This window comes from Choloepus didactylus, chromosome 4 (genome assembly GCF_015220235.1).
Source record: "Choloepus didactylus isolate mChoDid1 chromosome 4, mChoDid1.pri, whole genome shotgun sequence".
Lineage (NCBI taxonomy): Eukaryota > Metazoa > Chordata > Mammalia > Pilosa > Megalonychidae > Choloepus > Choloepus didactylus.
This window is the reverse complement of record NC_051310.1, coordinates 139,020,880-139,042,216: the sequence shown is the minus strand read 5'-3', so window position 1 is coordinate 139,042,216 and position 21,337 is coordinate 139,020,880. Positions and strand designations below refer to the sequence as shown.

Below are 21,337 nucleotides of genomic sequence, written 5' to 3'. Positions count from 1 at the left end.
CAGTATCAGATGCCCCATCTTCCTCCAAAAAGCCCCAGCTTCTCCATGACAGAATAGCACTGGGAGGGTTTTTACAAGCACAGACAGCTGGGATTTGTTTCGCAAAGCCTCCGCTCCATCAGCTGCTGTGCTCTTGAACCATGGCTCTCTTCTCCCTTCCTCCCCAGGACATGGAGATCAGTGCAGATGAGCTCAAGAACGTCCTTAACACAGTTGTGAACAAACGTGAGTGGCTCTAACTGTATGCGGAGGGTGGGGGTGTGGGCACAGGGGGATGGTGATTCAGTTATCTAGAAGTAGCTTCTCACTCTCCTCCACATCCCCCAGATAAGGACCTGAAGACACAAGGGTTCACGCTGGAGTCCTGCCGTAGCATGATCGCTCTCATGGATGTATCCTTCCTGCTACCCCTTCCCAGCCCTCAGTCACCAGTCCCTGTGCAGCAGGGGCCGGGGCAACAATGATGAGTCCAGTCAGGCAGAGGGGCCCAAATTTGTGCTCAAGGGAAAATTTAAGTTGGTCCTGAGTCAGATCCTCCTAAATACTGGTCCAAAAGGGATTGCTGGAGGAGGAAGTTGGGAAGGACGTCCAATGGTAACCAGTCCCAAGCCCCTGCATTTAACCTCAGGCCTGGAGTCCAGCCCAAATGAAGGTGGTCCTTGGGAGACAGGCTCCCTGGGTTATAGAGTAGACACTAACTTTGACTGGTGGAGTAATGGAGGTGAGGGTTAAATACCAGGACAGAGCAGCGGGTAGGATAGCCTGGGCAGAGACTTCCTGGGGTCACCATCCCTGCAGCGTCCCCTCGACACCTCTCCTACCCCCGACCCTGGGGGATTTTGCAATGTGCCCTGTAGCCCTGACCTGCCTCCTCCAGACAGATGGCTCTGGGAGACTGAACCTGCAAGAGTTCCATCACCTCTGGGAGAAGATTAAGGCCTGGCAGGTGGGAAGAGAGAATGAAGGGTGGGTGGGTAGAAGGGGTTGATTCAGGGGTTTAGTGTGTGACATTTGTCCTCAAATTTTCTACCACCAGAAAATTTTCAAACACTACGACGCTGACCACTCTGGCACCATCAACAGCTATGAAATGCGAAATGCAGTCAATGATGCAGGTGCTGGGACTGAGAGGGGGTGACAGGGACGTGGCCTGAAGCTGGAGGAAGCAGGAATGAGAGGGGGGACAAGGCTACCAGGGCCCTACTAGAGAAAGGAGGAAGAGGTTTCTCATTTTCCTTTCCCAGGCCACAGAGTAGAAAAAGAACGAGGGCAGGGACCCAAGAGGCAGGGAAAATCGAATGCTGGTCCAGCTCCACCTCCTCCTCTTACCTGCTCCCCTCCACAGGATTCCACCTCAACATCCAGCTCTACGACATCATTACCATGCGGTATGCAGACAAATACATGAACATTGACTTCGACAGTTTCATCTGCTGCTTTGTCAGGCTGGAGGGCATGTTCAGTAAGTGCGGGAGCGGGCCCGTCTACTCTTTTGCACCCTTTCAGCCCCCTCTCACACAGGGACAGCGGTGGCAGTAGGAAGCTCAGATCTTCCAATCTATTCCACCCCAAATCCACAAAGGCGAAGGCCCTCTTTAGGCTCAGAATGGGTTGTCAAAGACAGGGTTACTGGTGGCACTCTGCCGGGTAGATACTCATGCTAAAGGGACAGCACTTAACATATGATCCTTTAAAGAAAAGTTATGGTAGTGGAGGCAGATGAGCCTTTAACTGGTCTCTGGTCTGTGCATTCGTTCCTACAGGGGCCTTCCATGCATTTGACAAGGATGGAGATGGTATCATCAAACTCAACGTTCTAGAGGTAAAGCATAATAGAGGCAGCCTACTCCCCCTGCACTTTAAAATTCAAGGTGGAGGTCAGTGAGACAGCCTGTACCCACCATAGGCTCCTCACTTCCAAATGGTGGTGTGGGAGGGAGGTGGATAGGGAAGGAACATCAAGAAGGCAAGCCCAGTGGGAAGTGTGGGTTCCCATGGAACATGTCCTGAGGAAAGGCTCCAAAGGCTTCAATTCCCAAAAATGCTTTAGGCTGGAAAACATACCTCCCTAGGAGAGAACGGGGAGAGGATGCAGAAAACCACTGCTTCTTAGCAAATTTCCCCATTGTCTGGCATGCTGGAGCCGTTCCTTTCCCCACTACCCTGTACGATCCGTAGGGATGGGGTCTCTTTTTTGTTTTCATTCTCATCTTGGAACTTCCTTTTTCAGTGGCTGCAGCTCACCATGTATGCCTGAAACAGGCCGGCCTCACCAATACCACTAGAGTCATATACCACAAAGGACTCTGAAGCTGAATCCCCAACAGCCCTCCTTGTTCCTTGTTCCTCCTCCACTTCACTCCCCACTTGGCCTCAGAGCATCTGTTGAACTTTCAGGCCTAGCCTGACCCTTTAGTTAAAGAAGAGGTAGGAAGAACAACTTTGTCCCTCTGTCACGTGGAGGCAAGTGCTTCTATCTGTCTCAGCTAGTTGTAGCTCGGCTGAGAGGTTTACTCTGAATCTGAGTTGACTCAGCTCCGAAGCAAATGCATGAGTTTTGACCTCTCTCCTTAGCTTGCCTTCGGCTGTGTGCATTCCTTGGGCTGGAGGCCTCTGTCACCTTTATGCTCTCCCGCCCATGGGATAGTAGCCAAACTAGCTCCCGGTTCTGGCTCATTGTTTCCGGATGGGCCTGCTCTGAGGTAAACTAGCTCAGTGGAACAGGACTGGATACTTTGGGTTGTCTAACTTATAAGTTTGGCTGCATTCTGAAAAAAAGTTGATCTCAATTAATAAAGGAATGTGTATGGCTAGTTCCATCATGTTTTGTTTTCTCCCATATAGCTATCAGCCACAGCAGAGCTGAATGGGGGGTGAGGTGGGTGTCAGATAACTGAGTGCAATGGAGCAGAGATATAGTTTTCAATCCTACTTCTTGCATTAAACTAACTTACCTTTTGTATGACCTTGGACAAGTCCTTGAATATAGCTGTTTGCCATATTTATCTGGACCATGGTCTGTGGCATTATCTGTAAACCATCCTGCATTTCCCCACCAGTTTCCTTCCTGGCTCTCTATAGCAACACGGAAAAGAAAGGGTTGGCTATGAATATACAGACAGGATAACAAAAGTTAACAGTCAATTAGTAAAAGTATTTTAATTTATTTTCCTCTTGTATTTGCTTTATTTCTTGCTTTACAAAGTTATGAAGTTCACAGCTTTATACCAAAATGTAAGAAGGCTAAGCTATCTGCTTACAAACATTTTTGCAGTCATGTCATCCGATTTTATTCTTTAAATCCATATTTAATATTTAAAGAAAAATCAGAAACCAAGGGTGCTGGAGCAGCTCTAGGGCATGTATTTCGCTTTATCAGGAGAAAGATCTTCAATAGCCCTTCCTCCAACAGTTTTCCCCCAATTCACTTGGACTACTACCTTGAATTTAGAGCATATCTAGGGAATTTTAGTTAACATGTGACCCAACAGGGCCATATATTTGGGGGTTGGAAATGGTGTTAAAGGGTATTATGCAATTAGTAGTAAGTTTGGTTTACATGAGGAACTCGCATTCATTTGTGTAAGGAACTCAGTGTAGCCCAAATCACCTCCACCACAGCTTCTATTCTATCTGTTGGCCAGCTTCTCTTAAAACTCATGGAACCTGATGATTTGGGACAGAGATAAAACCACTATTTTATAACTCTGTCAGGCATGGCCTTTTAACAGCTCTAGGGAATGGGAACAAAATTTATGAGTAAGTGTATTTAAATGGCAGTTATCTGAGCAAGCCAGAGGGTGCATACTGTTCAAATCCCACCTAACAATATACTTCAATCTCCCCTCCACTGACTTCCCTTCTACACAATACACCATACCATTCCACTAAGTGTACACCTAGTCCCATCAAATCAACCACACGCCTAGTCACTAAAATTGTCCACTGAATAATCTACAAAACAAAACAAAACAAAACACACCTTTATTAGGCAAACAATTGCTTATATAGCAATAGTATTGCTCATAAATTATAGGTAAGTCAGGAGCTAAACACTCAACTGCTAACTCTTCTGAGGGAGAAAAAAAATTTCCCCAAAAAAGCAGGAGTGTAGCAGTAATGATTTTCCCTCAAATTCAAGTAACATAAGGTTGAGATAACTCTTTGCTCTTAATTAGAGTTTTGCTTTCGTTGTGTTTAACTGCTTTATAACTGAGTAGAGAAGTATGCCAAAATATATTTTTGAACCTGAAATTTAGTATAAAAACTTAAAGTGACTGGTATTCCATCAGAACAAACTGCCATTAAAACAGTAGCAGATGTACACCAAAGGATTTATGCTCTGTTTTCTTGGCTTCCAGCCTTTAGAAGTAGGCACAGGCAATTAAAAATAACATTCTAAAACTGGTCTCTGACTACTTATAAGAAATGAGTTGGTTTCTGTCAGGTCAGTTAACTGTTTCCTTCTTTCCTTAAGATATTAAATACCAGAATCAACACAAATCCCTGAGCCACGGCACTTCTCTGAGGGGAAACAGAGGGCTAGAATCATCGAAACATTGTGAAAAGCATAACTTTTAAGATGCTTAAAAGCAATAATACACAACCATAAGCAGCCAAGTTGCTTATGGTGCCTTTGTAAACAGAGGGCTGAAAAAGTGTATTTTGGATAACACATGAACCTGGTGTGAAAATTTTAGGGGTTCTTGAAAGACATTACTGCCACTACTTCAAAATTTTTTTCATGAAATGTGGGATAATATTACAAGTATAGGTGCCCATGTATATGCATACATACAAAGGAACATTTGTACATGCACACAGAAGGGCAGATACATTGCACTCGATTCTCCCAAACTCAAACCTCCATCATAGCTCTTACTGATTCTATCAGTCTGTCAAATCGCTCAAATTTCCCCAACAATTGCTCAACACCTCACATACTCCTTTCCTGTTGTATGAAGGTGCCATCATTCTCATCTTTTCTGACATGTCCTCATTCGGGACAGAAGGACACCTATGTAACGGAGCATTCAAGGACTCTTAGCACACTGCCCAATATAGAAACAAGGCTTCACTATGGCCCAGAGAAAAATGTCAGGTTTGCCATTACATCCAACTGTACTTTCCTGGGAAATCACCATTCCCCAATGCAGAGAACAGTTTGCCTTCTCTGTGACCTCACAGGAAGTAAGGTGGGAGGTGGGAAAAGCTTCTTAATCTCATAAAGAAACAGCAAAAGTTTATGCAGTAGAAATTCTCTGTTCTCTCTCAAGCATCATGCAAATCTCAACAGTGTGTTTAACAAAAGAGTTTCCCATTCACAAGGACAAAGTAAATAGTTTGTGGGGAGATTCATTATCCCTATTAGATGAAGTTTTAAAGTTTTTTGGATCCAGTAAGAATCACTGGAGTCTCTCCTGAAAAAGAACACATACTTAGTTTTGCATACAATTTCAGGGGGTTCACCGACCCTCTTGAAGCCTATCAATGAACCCCAGTGAAGCCACCTTCCCTGCCCTAGAGTCTGAGAAAAAACATGTGAATAGATGTATGTGCACTAATAGGGAAGGGATGAACCTGAATGCTCTGCAATCCTAGAAAATGAGAGGCTTGCTATGTGGCACTGGGCTCTTCTCCCTTCTTCCTTTCTATCTCTCTAAACAATCTGTTCTGAGTTTTGAAGATCCAGAAACAAAAGGTAGGAAAGCAACACTCCGTATCTTACTGATAAGAGTCCAGAGAAAAAAATCCCAAAAGAAAGCAGTTCCACTAAGGCTTTGCTAATTTGGCTGCTCTTGGTGGACAGGTAGATATCTTTACCAGAAAGCTGGGAGGGGAAGACAAAGACACTAGTTTCCAGAAATAAGTCTCTAATAAGTCTACTATAGTAGTATGCAGATGCTTTATCCAAACTTCCCCATCTCAGCCCACAGGTGGGTGGAAAGCATCCTGGGAGCTCAGAGAGAGTACTTGATGGCTGTCATCAGTCTAAGTCCAGCAAGACAGTGGGAGAGATAAGGGTTGGCAGTGGAGCAAACCAAAAGGTTTCAAACCCTTAGCAGACTTGGGAGAGTCAGAAACTGGAAAAGGAGATAAAGGCTGCACCTCCAGTTACCTGCAGCAGTGAGAGAGCCCAGGTAATAGCCAATTTGAAAGCTAGGCATTAATCTGTGCGCTAACTGCACTAAGCACTCTTATCAAGACTTGCACAGAGGTTGACTAGAAGTGCTGTCTACAAGGACTTGTCATTATGTGATCTGCCTTCTGAATACCTGAAAGACAGTCAACAGAGCAGCTACTCTAGCTACTAAAAACTACTGTGTGTCCTTTATTAGCATTTAAAGCCAGCTCTGTCCATCTACAAAGCAAGAGAACATTGAAACACATTGCACATAATTGTTAAGAAAGGGAACTATCTGCTTCCAATTTAACTACCCAATTATTACAATTGGAGAAATTAAAACTGATCCCGAAAAATCTAGCATTTGAATAAACTTGTACTTAAAAGCCTGACTGCAGGTTTAAACCATCATAAGAACATAAACCAAAAATCACAAACTGAAATTCAATAAAAAATATATGTCTGATTAGGGTCAAACTGAGTAACCAATTAAGATCTGTATCTTTAATAACATCTGGAGAACACAAGTAGCATGCATCACTACATGCTATACTGTACTGCCCCAGAGGAGAATGGTTCCTTAAAATCTGTTTAAATCTGACAAACCTCCAGCAAGAACTTAAAGTGTATCCTATCATCCCATAGAGCTGCTCAGACTTATGCGATCAGTAAGCCTGGCATAGTCACCTTCCCTGCTTCACTGGAGAAGAGAAGAGAATGCCGGTGTGAGGGGCTGATAGGAAAATAGTTCAACTAGTGACTTCCCAACATGGGAGGCAAAAAGCTTCAGGAATCAATTTTACTGTCATCCTCAGCATGTCTTTCAATGTGTCCTGCAGCATCCTATGGATAAAGGGAAAAAGGGTCTATTAGAGAAGTCGGTAGTAAGGCAGGAGAAAGTCAAAGCCAAGGAAAGCCCTACGGTATATTTAATTTAGGATGCATATATGAAAAGCAGTTATGAATCAGCACTTTACTAACTTACGTGAAACCACGTATCTAGAGATGAGTTCTTATCTTAGCATAAGAGTATTATAATAAACTCCTAAGTTGAGATACTGGATGTGATACTCAAACACATTCTCTTTATGCTCTTTACCCAAACACTACTTGATTACTCATTCAAAACCTTGTTGAGCTATCCTCCAAATCTCTGAATAATAAAAAGAATTTATCTATTGCAATTCTGAACATTCTACTCAGGCAAAAGAGTTTGAGAGTCTCTTGGATTTTATCTTATTTATTTAGGAAAAAAAATTCTTAGATAGCTGAATTGCAAAAAGGAAAAGAAAAGAACTATGTCTATTAACTAGAGGCTCTTTTCCCTTAACTGGGCTGTATTCAAGAATCAGGCCTATGTGGAATTCTACCACATTATTCTCTAAGCCAGGGGTTGGCAAATTTTTTCTGTCAATGGCCAGATAGAAAATATTTTATGCTTTGCAGGCCATATAGTCTCTGCCACAACTACTCAACTCTGTGACTGTAGCTCTAAAGCATCTATGCACAACATGTAAACAAATGAATATGGATGTGCTTCAATAAAATTTTATTTACAAAAATAGGCAGAGGGCTGATTTGGCCCTTGGGTCACAGTTTGTTGAACCCTGCTCTACGCAGAATACCAAACTCCAGGTTCACCTTAGGTCCTGCAGATATACCTGTTTGGATCCTTTCCTAGCAGTGAAAAAAGCATCACAGTTCTTCCAGCGACATTTCAGAGTTTGAAAATTCGGATTAGTATGGTCAGTCAGCAAGTGTTGTTTCAAATGATCTACAACACCAAATATGAGAGAGCAACCATGCCACTGGAGAGAAAGAGAATGAGAGGACTAAGTTAAAAAAAAAATACAGGAAACCTGCAGTTAGAACATTTTTCACTTGCATCCCATAAATACTGTGGAAGAAGAAAATAAGTCCCTTACTCTTTAAATATTATTTAAACATAAATAAATATCATATAATTATTTAATGTAATAATTTTAAAAAGCAAACAACTTTCCTATAATACTGAAAGGGTTGTTTTAACAATTTTAAGAATTGTTGACTTGTAAACTTAAAAATATAAATGTCTAATAAAACCATATTTGTGGAAATGTTTGTTGTAGAAAATGGTGTTTGCCATGGAAGGTTGACTTTACCCACAATCTTATGATTACCTACTTTTTAAAGAATGTAACTTTATTTTTACATGCGTTTCAATTTCACTTGTTAGCCAGAAAATATAAAGACTCTGTCTTGCCTTTTTTCCTTACAGGCTTGTTTTTAATAAACCATGTGAGTTTTTCTTCTGTCAGCACGATCTCATCCCTCTACTTTTAAAACCAGAAGGTATCTTCCCCATTTCTCTACATAGGTTAACTCTCAATTTTTGTATTCTGGATCCTGTTGTCCTAGACTTTGCCTGACTTCACACAGAAGACTAGAAAGCAAAGACAGTCTATATGTAAAAAGCTGAAAAATAATTAGGCTGTGAAGAAGCCTAAGCCTAAAATCAAATTTTAAAATGGTGAGTGTGTCAAGTATATTTCATCAATGCTGAAAAGGAGGTTAGGGAGAAAAAAATTCAGTGCTATAAACTTTTCTTTGTTCAGTACCAATATTAGAACTGATGAAACAAATTAAGGATTATAAGGAACAGTGTGAGGGTTTTCAGGGTTAATCACCAGGCCCCGCTCCTCCCCCCAAAATAAAAACCATGCAATTCAGCCCAGTGAAATGAGGTACAGAATTCCAAGACCACCAATTTTTACCTTCCTATTTGTTGAAAATTAGCGAAGATACACACAAAATTATTAATACATGTAATCCTTAAGGAGATTACAATATAGGGGACAGGTCACAAAAATGAGCACTTCTACTTTTTATCTCATAGACTTCTGTATTATTTTTTTTTAAGTATGATTGTTCTCATAGTAAAACAAAACAAAAGTCACCTGGGAGACAACTTCTGAGTAGATGGCATTTAAATATACCTCATATCTAATCTTAAAGTGGACTCTTCAATAAAGAAGCATTTTTTTGTGTGTGGTTTTAAAAAAACTAAACTTCCCTGTTCTACAGTGGAAGGCATAAAGGAGATGTTCAAATATAAAAATGCTAGGTTTCACTCCTTACCCAACAGCGGTAATTCTGCATCAGATTTAGCTTCACAGCCTGAATACTGCCATCATAACAGCCAGTATAAATCTGGAGAAAGAGGTTCATCATATAGACCACAACAATGTGCAAAAGCAACTACAAAAACACCATCTCAATGACAGTGAAAAACTACTTGAAGCAACTAGAGTAAGAAAACAGAAACCTACACAAAACCAGCCCCAAAACACTAGAATGGGGAAGTATTTGCAGACCTGCTAGTCTAGGCACTTGTAAGTTGTGCTCCTTGGAGCCAGTCTTGGCACTGTGGCTGAGGCCAGGGGTTGGCAGGCTTTCAGAAGCACCCAATTCAACTGGTAGTTCTATATGGGTGTTACATATTAGGTTTCTGTATTTCATTGGAACAAATAGTTCTACAGCTCAGAGTTTGAAAAGCATCCATCTGGTTCAATCCCATAATTTAAAAATAAAATAAACCAAGGCTTAGCAGAGTTAAGTGAGTTAGCTTCTACTTTTGGGTCTGCCACCAGCTCTGCCACACTTATCAAATCTCCTGACTGCATTCCAATGTTTTGTTCAGATCATTACGTCTCTGGAAAAACCACCACTCAGTCTTTCTGAAGCATCTTAGATTTACCTTCTATCTAATGGTGATAGTATGTTTTTACTATAATTAATTCAGCTACTAACAGAAAATGAAATGTTCTACAATGTTACTGAGTTACTTCTCACTATTATTATGTCAAGAGACAGAAGGCATTCAATAAATGAGGCTTACCAAAAGAGTTTACTATCTCTCAATAGCTTTGGAAGTGACAGGTAGTAACATTTTTATCAGTTTGTAGAATTTTTAGGAAACATATTCAATGGCAAATATTTGACAAATAATACTCACCATACTTTTATGGATGGTCATACACATAATCATGTCTTTGTGTCCTCCATAAACTTGCAAACGATCATGGGACTTAGGAAAAAAATAGCGAGAGAATTAAGGTTATTTATACCTTGTGTTTAATAAGTCTGGTCCCTAAGGGCCCTTGGCAGGTTTAAAACTCTAACTGAAACACTGAGCTGAAACACCACTAGGCATTCTAACAGAAAGATAAGATTTAGATTTAATGACAAACTTTCTAATAAGTCTCCCTCTTCAGTGTGGGAGCTGATAATTAGAATAATGATAAAACCAATTACTGTATAGTGCCAAAGTCTCAAACTTGAAACTGCATACAAGGAGAACTAGAGTTGCTCTCCAGAAACCATGTAAGCTTGGACACATGTGAGCCCGAAACCATATGTTTCAGAGCAGTGTTTCTGAAAGCGTAGTCCATGGGTCAGCTGCTTTCTAAGTATTCAGAATACTTATATCAAATGCAGATTCCTGGGACCCCTCCCCAACTTACTGTATCAATAACCAACAATGAACCCAAACAAACTCCCCAAATCATTCAACCAAAAATAATGGATTGAAATTCTACCTGTAATTCATAGACACGAACAAATTTATCCAGGCAAGCAGTCACCATCACTTTTCCTAGGATATTCACCACAGTCACTGCATGATTGTGGCCTTTATAGATTCGCACAAGTTCACCAGTCTGCATCAGAGGAGATGTAAGAGTCACTAGACTGACGTTTTACCCTCACCAGATACCCAGATTTAGCAACTTTCAGCATTTTGTGACGTTCTCTCCCTCTCTCTCTCTCTCTCTCTCTTATCTAAACATCTGAGAGTAGGTTGCATGCATTATGCTCCTCTAACATTTAACACTTCCAGGTATATTTTCTGGGAACAAGGACACTCACCAAGTAATGTGTAACCACGTTAAGTACAGCTATCAAGTTCAGGAAATTTAACATTGATACAAAGCATACACAGACTGCCTTTTTTTTTTCTTTCAGGTTTTTAAAACAATTTTTTGTTGGAAAAGTTGTAGGATTACAGAAAAATCATAAAGAAAACACAGTTCCCATATACTCTTCCCATTATTAATATTTTGCATCAGTGCAGGTCTTTTGCTACAAGTGAAAAAAGAATATTCTTATAATTGTACTTTTAACTATAGTTCATGGTTTACATTAGGGTGCCCTGTTTGTGTTATGAAGTCCTATTTTTGTTTTGTTTTGTTTAATTTTATTCTAATAACAAATAAACAACCTATCAGTTTTGCCTCATGTATTCTGAAGCTTTTTTGGGAGGTGCATACACATTAAAGACTATTATGTCTTCCAGGAGGATTGACCCATTTGTTATTACATAATGCCCCTCTTTATCCCTGATAATTTTCCTTGCTCTGAAGTCTGCTTTGTCTGAAATTACTATAGCTACTACCACTTTCTTTTGATCAGTGTTAGCATGGTACATTTTCCTCCATACCTTTAATTTTTCTCCCCCCACGCATGTCTTTATTTTATTACTCATCCAACCATACACTAGATAAAGGGGGTGTCAGTCACAAGGTTTTTGTACTCACATGGTCATAAGATAAAAGCTATAGTTATACAATCTGTATCAAAGACATAGACTGATTTTTAAGATTCCTTCTGACTCATGAGATTTGTGATATGTCTATAATTCTAAGAGGCAAACTGCTTACTTTTATACACACATGTAGCTGTACTAATTTGAATACCTGAAGTACTCCCACAAGTATCTGTTACTTAAAATATCTGAACAGTATTCTGATGGAGAGAAGCTGTGTCACAGAAAGAGAAGGAGCACAATAATATTCTATTTTTCTTATCAACTTTTGAAGTACCTTCACGTTTATCATCTCATTGCATCTGGACAAGTCCATGTGTTGGGATTATCCCCAGGTTTACAGACCAGGAAACTGAGCCTCAAAGAAGTGATTTATTTATCCAAGGTACCAGCATCCGTGCTCTTTGTATTCCACTACAGCTGCTCCTATGACCTGAGCAGAGACTCTCGGTTGTTTTCATTTGTTCTATTTTAAACTACACATCATATCCACTTTCCGAGAGTCCTAACTGCTCAATTTATCTCAGGTTTTAAGTGAGGCATTCAAATTAAATTTTAGAAAAACTTTAAATGTGTCCCCATTAAAATTTTTGATGAGGTCAGAATTTCTAGGGTGCTCAATATGACCCAAGAATTAATGCATAGGCACTATTATTAAACCTTTCATTAGGTAAAGGGCTTAATTTAAATTGCAAGAGGTCAGTGGAATCCTTCAAGCTTTAACCATCATCCCATTACAGATCTGTTTACCCTGCTTCGACTTGGCTTACATGAATGTTGTGGGCATGGACAGACTGATCGCTGGAACCACTGAACACAAGGTCATTCACCACCTTAAAGAAAAAAAAGTAGTAAGTTAGATTCAGTATATAGTTCTGAGGTTCCTCTATAACTTGTAATGCACACTGGTAAATTCTAATTTTTTTGAGATGAGCTTGAAATGGGTATAAAATAATTAGTTTCTCAGATAACTTTTCTCAATTGAAACTTACCCCTACCACCAAGGCACTCTGATGAATTGACCAGGGATTATTTGACCTGTTGCCTCTTCAGAATGATTATGAAGTACCCCAGAAGGGCAACAGAATATGACCACATTTTATAATAAAAGACACATTCATTGTTTATCAGCTAATATGTTAAAAAATAGTACATCACTTGATGACCCAAGCAAAAACAGGAAGACTGTAGTCTCCTTCCTCTTTTCCAGATGGCTGTGTTCTACATAATGGACTAGACAACATGGGAAACGTCATTTAAAACCCTTCCATTTACTCCTGACAACTGTTCTCTTACACTGTACTTGCCTTCATGCAAAGAATAGTTTTGCTATGGCCCTCCAGAGTTCTGAGAAGCAGTCCGTTCCGTGCATCACGTACACTAATGGTACAGTCATAAGATCCCACAACCAGCAGCTTTCGGGCACCCTCCTGAGCTGTGGCAAGACAGCTGACAGCCCGAGGGCCATGGCATTCAAAGATATCGAGTCGTTTTTTGTTCTGAAAAAATAAGCCATTGTCTTATGAAGGAAACGCAACTTAGCTGGAAAACCCCAAAACCAACTAACCAAGAATTACTGCCTGGGTATAAACTCTTAATTCAGTTCTATACCTGTACATAAACTCTCATACCCACTCCATCCTTAACCTCCCAACCTCTATCATTCCCACTCCAATTCTTTTTTGCTGTGTTCATGACGCTCTTTGCTCCAATGGGGGCAAACTCTTACATTCAAAATGCCAACCCACACTATCCTCATCCTAATGAGAAATTGGTTCTCTGTTTATACTTTTTCTTCCTTCCCTTAAGTTAATGATAATGAAGAATCAACCTTTTTTCCCATACTCTGGTACATTTTTCATGCCATAGGCCTAGCACCATTTCACTGTTGTTGTTGTTGTTTTTGTCATCCAAAATTTATGCAATGTCTATTGGAAATCACTTTCTTGCATACTTTCAGTAAGAGCCTCATATTCTCTACCTTTTTTGGTTATTCTGATTTGCTTATGACCTATGCTTCTACCATCTCCACTGTCTTCTCACATCACTTAGAGGACCAGAGAAGACTTTATAACAGTTTTAAAGTGGCAATGGTCACATCCTAAATCCCAAAACATTCCTTTAACTCAGATTCTAGAATTGCTTTTTTCATTTCCCCATCAGTCTTGTTCATGCAATCTTTCACTTCCCAAAACCTCTAAAAAGTGACTTTAGGTACATGAATGGGCTAAAACTCCCAGACACCAAGCAGAAAGCAGCAGCTGGACACCTGAAGAGATAAGCAACAATTTTAGCCCTCTTGAGGTGCTGGGGAGATGCAGAGTGACTGGAATTCAAGGCCCAGTGGTGGAGAGGTCCTCTCTGGCATCTCTGCTGAGATGCCCGAAGTACAACATTCTAGCAGTATGGACAAACCAGAAAAAGTCCAGCCCTAACAAACCTAAGCCTCCAGTTTTTCTTATATAATGTCCAACACTTAATAAGAAATTACTGGCATGCAGGCCCTGCCTTGATCAAGATGGCAGAGTGAGATGCTTCAGGGCTCTATCCCCCCACAGAAACTTTGGACAACCAGCAAGAACTGGCAGAAACATTTTCTCCAAGTTCCAGAAAACTGTTATAGGAATGCAGTTAACAGGAAAAGTACCAAGTCGAGGAAAAGGCTACTTAAAAGCGGTAGGATTTCCTGGCGACCTGGCTGGCCGCTTCCCCACCCCTTACCAGTTTGGCACAGAGCTGACCACGCTTCAGGGAAGATCCCTGGTGCTGGTTCTGGAGGGAACCAAGTAACCCTCATGCACATACTTGGAGAATGTATGTTTGGCCTAATCTGTCTGGCAGTGGCCTGAGGGACTCATAGTCCTAGAACTTGCCCTGTGTGTAGAAGGCGGCTCACTGAACTCCCCTACAGATTGCTGTGGGACAGCAGTCAAGTCATGCTGTCTGGGGCAAAGTATTGCTGGCTGTAGGACATACAGTGCAGTGCCAGAACTATGAGAAAACTTTCCTACAGAAAAGAGGATATTCTGGGGAATTCCTAGGGCAACATGCACATGCCAAAACAAGGCATATGCACAGAAAGGATGAGGGAGGCCCTTATGCTTTGACCTGGAGCTATTCCTTAAACTAATTGTACGGTAATCTGCAAAGACTGGGAAAGGTGTTTACTGTTTTCCTTCCTTTACTTAATTTTTTTTAGCTCTTCAGTAACAAATAGCAGTAACACATTAAAACATCAAAATGTTAAGGTTTCAACAACAATGTTACAAAACATACAGAGGAACAGGAAGTGATGGCCCAGGCAAAGAAGAAGATTAAAGCATTAGAAATTATCAATGAAGAAGACCAGACTTGGGACATACCCGACAAAGAATTGAAACAAATGATCCAAAATATGCTCAAAAACATAAGGAAAACATGGACAAAGAACTAATGGAACTCAGGAAAATGAGAGATGAAGTGAAGAGAATATCAATAGAGAGATGGAAATTATGAAAAGGAACCAAACAGAGCTGAAGATCACAGTACGAGTAACTAAAAACTCCCTAGACGGGTTGAACAGCAGATTGGAGCTGGCAGAAGAAAGACCCAGAGAACCTGAAGATAAGACAATTGAAATCATACAGTCTGAAGAGCAGAAAGAAAAAATGAAGAAAAGTGAATAGAGCCTCAGGAACCTGTGGAACACAATCAACCAAAGTAAAATACACATTGTGGGAGTCCTAGAAGGAGAAGAAAGAGAAAGGGGCAGAGAGAATATTCAAAGAAATAATGGCCAAAAACTTCCCAAATTTTACGAAAACATGAATATACACATCTAAGACACTCAATGAACTTCAAACAGGATAAACTCAAATAGACAGTGTGGCATTTTATAATCAAACTGTTGAGTGCCAGTGATGAAGAGAGAATTTAGAAAGCTGCAAGAGAAAAGCAATGTGTCACATATAAGGGAGCCACAATAAGATTAAATGTCAATTTCTCGTCAGAAATCATGGAGGAAAGAAGGCAGTGGGATGGCACATTTAGTTTTGAAAGCAAAAATTTTCCAACCAAGAATTCCATATCCAGTAAAATTGTTTTTAAAAAATGAGATAGAGATTATGACACTCCCAGATAAACAAAAATGAGGTCTTACAGGAGATGCTAAAAACAGTTCTGCACATTGAAAGGACAACAGACAACAGATCAAATGCACGTGAATAAATAAATGTCTCCAGTGAGGGTAATGACATGGGTAAATGTAAATGCCAGTAGTGTTGTATTTTTGATTTGTAACTCCACTTTTCACTTCCCACAGGATCCAAAAGGGAAATCCATAAAAAGTAATGACAAATCAATGGTTTTGAACTCATAATGTATAAACATGTAATTTGTGACAAGAACTATATAATGGTGGAGGGACAGAGGGATATGGGAATGAAGTTTGTGCATACTATTAAAGGTAAGTTGGTATCAAAGCAAACGAGATTGTTTCAGATTTAGGAGGTTAAATTCAAGCCCCATGGTAACTACAAAGAAAATACTGGAGAATATGTAAGCTCATAGAGACAGAAATTACAGTATAATTTGTCAGGGGGAGGGGGCAGGGAAAATGGGGAGTTAATGCACAATGGGTGTAGGGTTTCTGTTTGGGGAGATGGGAAAGTTTTAGTGATGGGAGGTGGTGAGGGTACTGCAGTATTGTGAATGTGATTAATCCCACTGAATGACAGGCATGGGAATGGCTGAGATGGGAAAGTTTATGTTGTATTTATGTTCCCACGAGTAAAAAAAAAAAAGAAAGAGTAACTAAAGAGACAATGACAGTTAAGTGCAATACATGACCCTGGGTGGGATCTAGCAGGGGAAGAGGAAAAACTCAAAGGGACATTATTGGGACATTAAAAAATTGAAAGATAGACTATAAGCTTTATAGCAATGTTAAATTTCTTGAACTTGATAACTGCATTTAAGGTGGTTTCATAAGTGAAAATCTTTGTTCTTAGGAAATGTACATGGCAGTATTAAGTGTTCAAGGAGCATGATGTATATAACCTATACTCAAGTGATCAGAAAACGGATTATAAAAAGACAGACACACAGATAGATTGATGGAAGATAGAATGATATGGCAAATGTGTCAAAATGTTAAAATGGATGGATCTAGGTATCTGGGGAGGTAAGGGTATGTTGGAGTTCTCTGTATGGGGTCTGTATTATTTTTACAACTGTCCTGAGAGTTTGGAAGTATTTAAAAAAAAAAAAATTACTGGCATGCAAAGAAATAAACCCACATGTCCAAAAGCTAGGAAAAAAAAGTAGATGATAGAAAAGATTCATAGCTGATCCAGATATATTGGTGTTATCAGAAAAGGGACTTAAAAATAATTATGATTAATATGCTTAAGAAAACAAAGGAAATGGTGAATTTCACTAAAAGGTACTTTATTCAAATCAGAGCTACCATTTAACCCCTCCCAACACATCTTGTCTATTGGTTTCCACCTGCCTTTGCTACACTCTCTGAAAAACTTGACTTCATTGTCTAGTTCAAAGTTATTATCATCAGCCCAGACTCTTCAATACAACTTTTGGTTACACTATATTCTCTTGATCATTCCCTCCATGGACCCTTGCTGCTTCCTGGAAATACTTTCATTAATTTTCTGTCAATTCCCTAGGAAATTCCCTACCACACTAGCCTTAGCCCTTTCCTTTAACCCATGTTCTTTTTTCACTTTACTATACTTGCCCTTTATATCAGGCCTAAATTTAGTTTCTCAGATTTTGAGATTTTCAGTCTCTGAAGATTTTCTTCCAATCTCTCTGAGGACGTATCTGTATACCATTGTCTTTGCTCACTTATCATACATAGGCCTCTCTACTTTTTTGAAGATAACCATTATTTGGCTTTGTTATTCCTCAAAATTGTTCACTCATTTCTCTCATTCCTTTGGAAACACTGCAAATGAATCTACTACACCAGCCACTTGTCTGTCCTCTACATTCTTTCCATAACTTCCAACAAGTACAGTGGTGTGATTAAAAGCCACGGCTCTGGAGTCAAATGCCTAAGTTTGAATCTTGGCTCTAAAACTCAGTAAATTTTGTATTTTGGGGAAATGAACCTCTCTGAACCTCAGTTTCCTCATTTGTGTAAAAGGGATAATAACAGTACGTTCCCCATAGGGTTTTTGTTAGGGCTAAGTAAGTTAATGCAAGTAAAGCACTTAGACCATTGTCTGGCATAGCATATGTGCTAAATTAATGCCAGCTATCTTTATTATCTTGTTTTCATCCTCATAACTTTAAGGTCCGTAATCTTATCAAACCCAATTGCCTTTCATCAATTCTAAATTTTTTTTTAATATAAAATATTTTAAACATATTTTAAATGATTGTTTTGGTTGGTAAGAAAGTAAGGAATATGCAGAGGTCAAAGCAGATATAAATGTGAAAAGCCTGAAGTAGGACTGCCAGATAAAATACATCACGCCCAGTTAAATTTATATTTCAGATAGATAATTTTTTAGATTGTGTTTTCCTGTAATATTTGAGACATACTTATTCTAAAAAAATTCTAAATCTCTTTAGTTTCTTACTGTTATTTGAGCCTGCCGATTACACACTCCTCATAACTATCTCCTCCCTTGGTTTCTGACGCTACTCTAGCAGTTCAGAGTCTCCAATTGTTCCTCGTCCATTTATTCAGTTCTTCCTCTTTCTCAGTTCCCACCCCCAGTCATGGGTAGGTCTCTGAAGCTGAGGTTTTACAAGCTTTTTTCTTACACTAATTTTCTTGGAGACCTCAAGGCTTCAAAATTCACGTCTATGCAGATTCTCAAATTTCTGTCCCATCTCCTTCAGGACTTTTCAATCATTTAAAGAACTTTTCCATTTGAATTTCTTGGCATCACCTTGTCTCAAAAGTCTTGTTCCTAACTTCTGTCTACCTCTGATAATATTAATCTCACAAAAGAGAACTAGGCAATTAGCAAATTTTAGCCTTTAAAACATTTTTAATTTACTTTCCATTTCTACTGCTCTGTCGAATCTAATCTGGGTTCTTGGTGCTTCACATCTGGATTACAAAAACGTTCACTAATCATCTTTCCCTGATATATTCATGTCAAGTGAAACAAATAACATGGCATTTGATTATACATATATTAGATCCTTCTAACTTGATTTTAAGCTTCTCAAAGGCAGGAACCCTGACATATTTCATTGCCTCCTTGATAGTTTCAGTTAGTGTGTGGAAGAAGAGATAATAAGTACTCATTAAACACATGAATGATAATATATTTGGGCATAACATGGTAAACATTCTAACATACTATTAAAAGATGACCAGATGACACTGGGACATAGTGCTACAACTAATAAGTAACCAAACTTATCAATCTTCTGCCCAATCCCTTTTCTTCAACCTTAGTCTAAACTTTCATGTCAGCTTCCTGAGTTATTACAAAGCTTCCTAAGTGGTCTCCCTACCGCTAGTACCAATCTTTTCTAATCTTATCAATTCTACAGTGATGTTTTCTAAAATACAATTGGATCATGTTTCTCATATTTTAAAGCCTATAAGGAAGTCTACCTACCTGAACAAAGCACATAAGGGCACATAAGGGCTGTCAAGAATTAGTCCCCACTCATTTCCTAAGCCTTAGCCTGGGGTCTCGCACATTACAGATGCTCATTAAATAATGGTTTGCTCAACAAATGAATTTATCTTTGGATTAGGAAAGAATGAAGTCACATGGGCAAGAAGGCAAAACCTCTACTTAGTTCACCTTACAGAATAAGCCACCCTCATGAAACTCTAAACAAGTTCCAAACAACATCAATGTCATATTCAAAGGAATTTAAGCTCCTTTTTCATGATGGTGTTCTTAAAATGAAACAGACTGGGGTAACCTGTAACTCATTACTTGGCCCAAAATCTTCAGGTTCGGTTTAATTTAGCAGAGTTACATTTTGGTCCTGGTACATTTGGGTCTGAGCAGGCAGTATGGAGGATTGTACTTAACTTTTATCAGAAGATTAATAGTTTTTGACTAATGGCTAATTTTGTTGCTTCCTCACACAAGAAAACAGGAAAATGCCTGCCTTCTACTTCCTCCCATACATACTCACATTCTTTTCAAATGGCATGGGCATTCAGACTTCTCTCCCCACAACCACTAACCTTTATGTTGAAGGTGACCACAGTGCCGTTTGCCAGTCCAGCATAGAGGATTCGCCATCTACTGTGGAGGCAGAGAACCCGGTCTTTCAGTTGTAACTGTTCCACACACTCACGGGTCTGATAAAAATACAGAGAGCCTAATCAGCAGAGGCTAGGGGCAAACAGAATGTGACAATAATGCCTTCTGAAAATAGTCTATTTGAAATGATTCTTATGAGGAAAAAAATGTGGCATCCTCTATTTTGTAGAGGACTATCTTATATTTTTTCCCTTTTGAAATATGATGCCAAAGATCATCAAGCTGCAAGTAACAATGAAAACAAATATAAAATTCTAATAACGGTAGCCATGTTTCTAATTTGGAATGTAAAAATTCTTCAAAGAGCCATATGGTTTAGGTAATAGCCTCTTAAATTAAATGGCCAAAGATAAAAGAGAAAGCAGCAGTCGACCTATAAAATTACCAAGGGAGACTGTTTTTGCAAATTTTCATATTTAATAATTCCATTAATCTAATATGTGCTTTCCTGCAGTTGATTCTGTATTTCAAAGCTCCCAAATTCCTCCTTCAAACTGGTGCCAGGTTGGCTGGGCCATAATCACCCAGGCAGCTTTTAAAAAATATAGAACCCTAAGCTTCACTCTCAAACCTTCAGATTCTAATTCAGTAGGCTCTGGAATTTGTATTTTTAAAAATTTCCTTAATAATTCTGATGCACATCCAGGATTAAGGACCGCTGTTTGATCTGATCATTAAGAAATGGTTTCCATGAGTTTCTCAGAACTGGATTATAAAGGCAAATCTAATCATCCAGAATGGTCAGTTATATAGTAAATGTTAAAGATTTGTTGTTGAATGATACTGAGACTAAAGGCCCAAATGTACCTTTTTAAAAGAGTGTGAATACAGATTTTAAATAGAGATGGTTATAAGTGGGAAAGATGTACAAGATGTGGGGCTGTCAAATCCTTTGATCTCTTTTCCCAACCTTCCTTCATACCTAAAAGACCAAGTCTTTTTAATCTTCAATCCTTACCCAACCCCCCAAATTACAAATATAAATGCAGTGTATGCAAATATAGAAAAAGACAGTACGTATGTCCAAATGTTAAGATTCATGTTGCCTCTGGTTACCCATGTGAGATCTTTTTGTAATTTTATGGAGGAAACCGAACACTACACAGCAGTAAAAAAGAACAAACTATTTGTTCATGCAACAACACAGATGAATTTCAGACATGATGGTGAGCTAAAGTTAGGGAGGAAATAATAGATGTAGTATGATTATATCATTATGAAGCTCAAGTACAGAAAAATAATATATAATGACAGAAGTCAGAATAGAGGTTTTTTCACCTTTGGGGGAATGGAAATGGTCTATATTTTGATCTTGCTGGTGGTTACACAAGCGTATATCTATGTGAAAATTCATCAAGTGTACACTTAACATTTCTGTACTGT

At 39.3% G+C, this 21,337-nt stretch overlaps 2 protein-coding genes across 11 annotated transcripts in view; one reads left to right on the top strand and one right to left on the bottom strand.

Moving 5' to 3' along the window:
* Positions 1 to 2,813, top strand: part of CAPN3 (calpain 3) — a 56,038-nt gene extending 53,225 nt beyond the window's left edge. For all 3 annotated transcript variants that reach the window (XM_037834206.1, XM_037834208.1, XM_037834207.1), the window contains 7 exons: positions 168 to 225; positions 328 to 392; positions 878 to 946; positions 1,037 to 1,115; positions 1,346 to 1,462; positions 1,764 to 1,822; positions 2,231 to 2,813. In XM_037834206.1, coding sequence (XP_037690134.1) covers positions 168 to 225; positions 328 to 392; positions 878 to 946; positions 1,037 to 1,115; positions 1,346 to 1,462; positions 1,764 to 1,822; positions 2,231 to 2,257 — 474 coding nt within the window. In that variant the 3' untranslated portion in view covers positions 2,258 to 2,813. The remainder of the gene's footprint in view (positions 1 to 167; positions 226 to 327; positions 393 to 877; positions 947 to 1,036; positions 1,116 to 1,345; positions 1,463 to 1,763; positions 1,823 to 2,230) is intronic.
* Positions 2,814 to 3,140: 327 nt separating this feature from the next.
* Positions 3,141 to 21,337, bottom strand: part of ZNF106 (zinc finger protein 106) — a 95,521-nt gene continuing 77,324 nt past the window's right edge. For 7 of the 8 annotated variants that reach the window (XM_037834196.1, XM_037834200.1, XM_037834201.1 and 4 more), the window contains 8 exons: positions 19,876 to 19,992; positions 13,013 to 13,204; positions 12,476 to 12,538; positions 10,702 to 10,821; positions 10,119 to 10,190; positions 9,242 to 9,313; positions 7,786 to 7,932; positions 3,141 to 6,967 (listed from right to left, as the gene is read on the bottom strand). In XM_037834196.1, the coding sequence (XP_037690124.1) occupies positions 6,911 to 6,967; positions 7,786 to 7,932; positions 9,242 to 9,313; positions 10,119 to 10,190; positions 10,702 to 10,821; positions 12,476 to 12,538; positions 13,013 to 13,204; positions 19,876 to 19,992 (840 nt within the window). In that variant the 3' untranslated portion in view covers positions 3,141 to 6,910. Of the gene's footprint in view, positions 6,968 to 7,785; positions 7,933 to 8,194; positions 8,547 to 9,241; positions 9,314 to 10,118; positions 10,191 to 10,701; positions 10,822 to 12,475; positions 12,539 to 13,012; positions 13,205 to 19,875; positions 19,993 to 21,337 lie in introns of those variants that run through there. The other variant, XM_037834199.1, reaches the window with a different exon arrangement.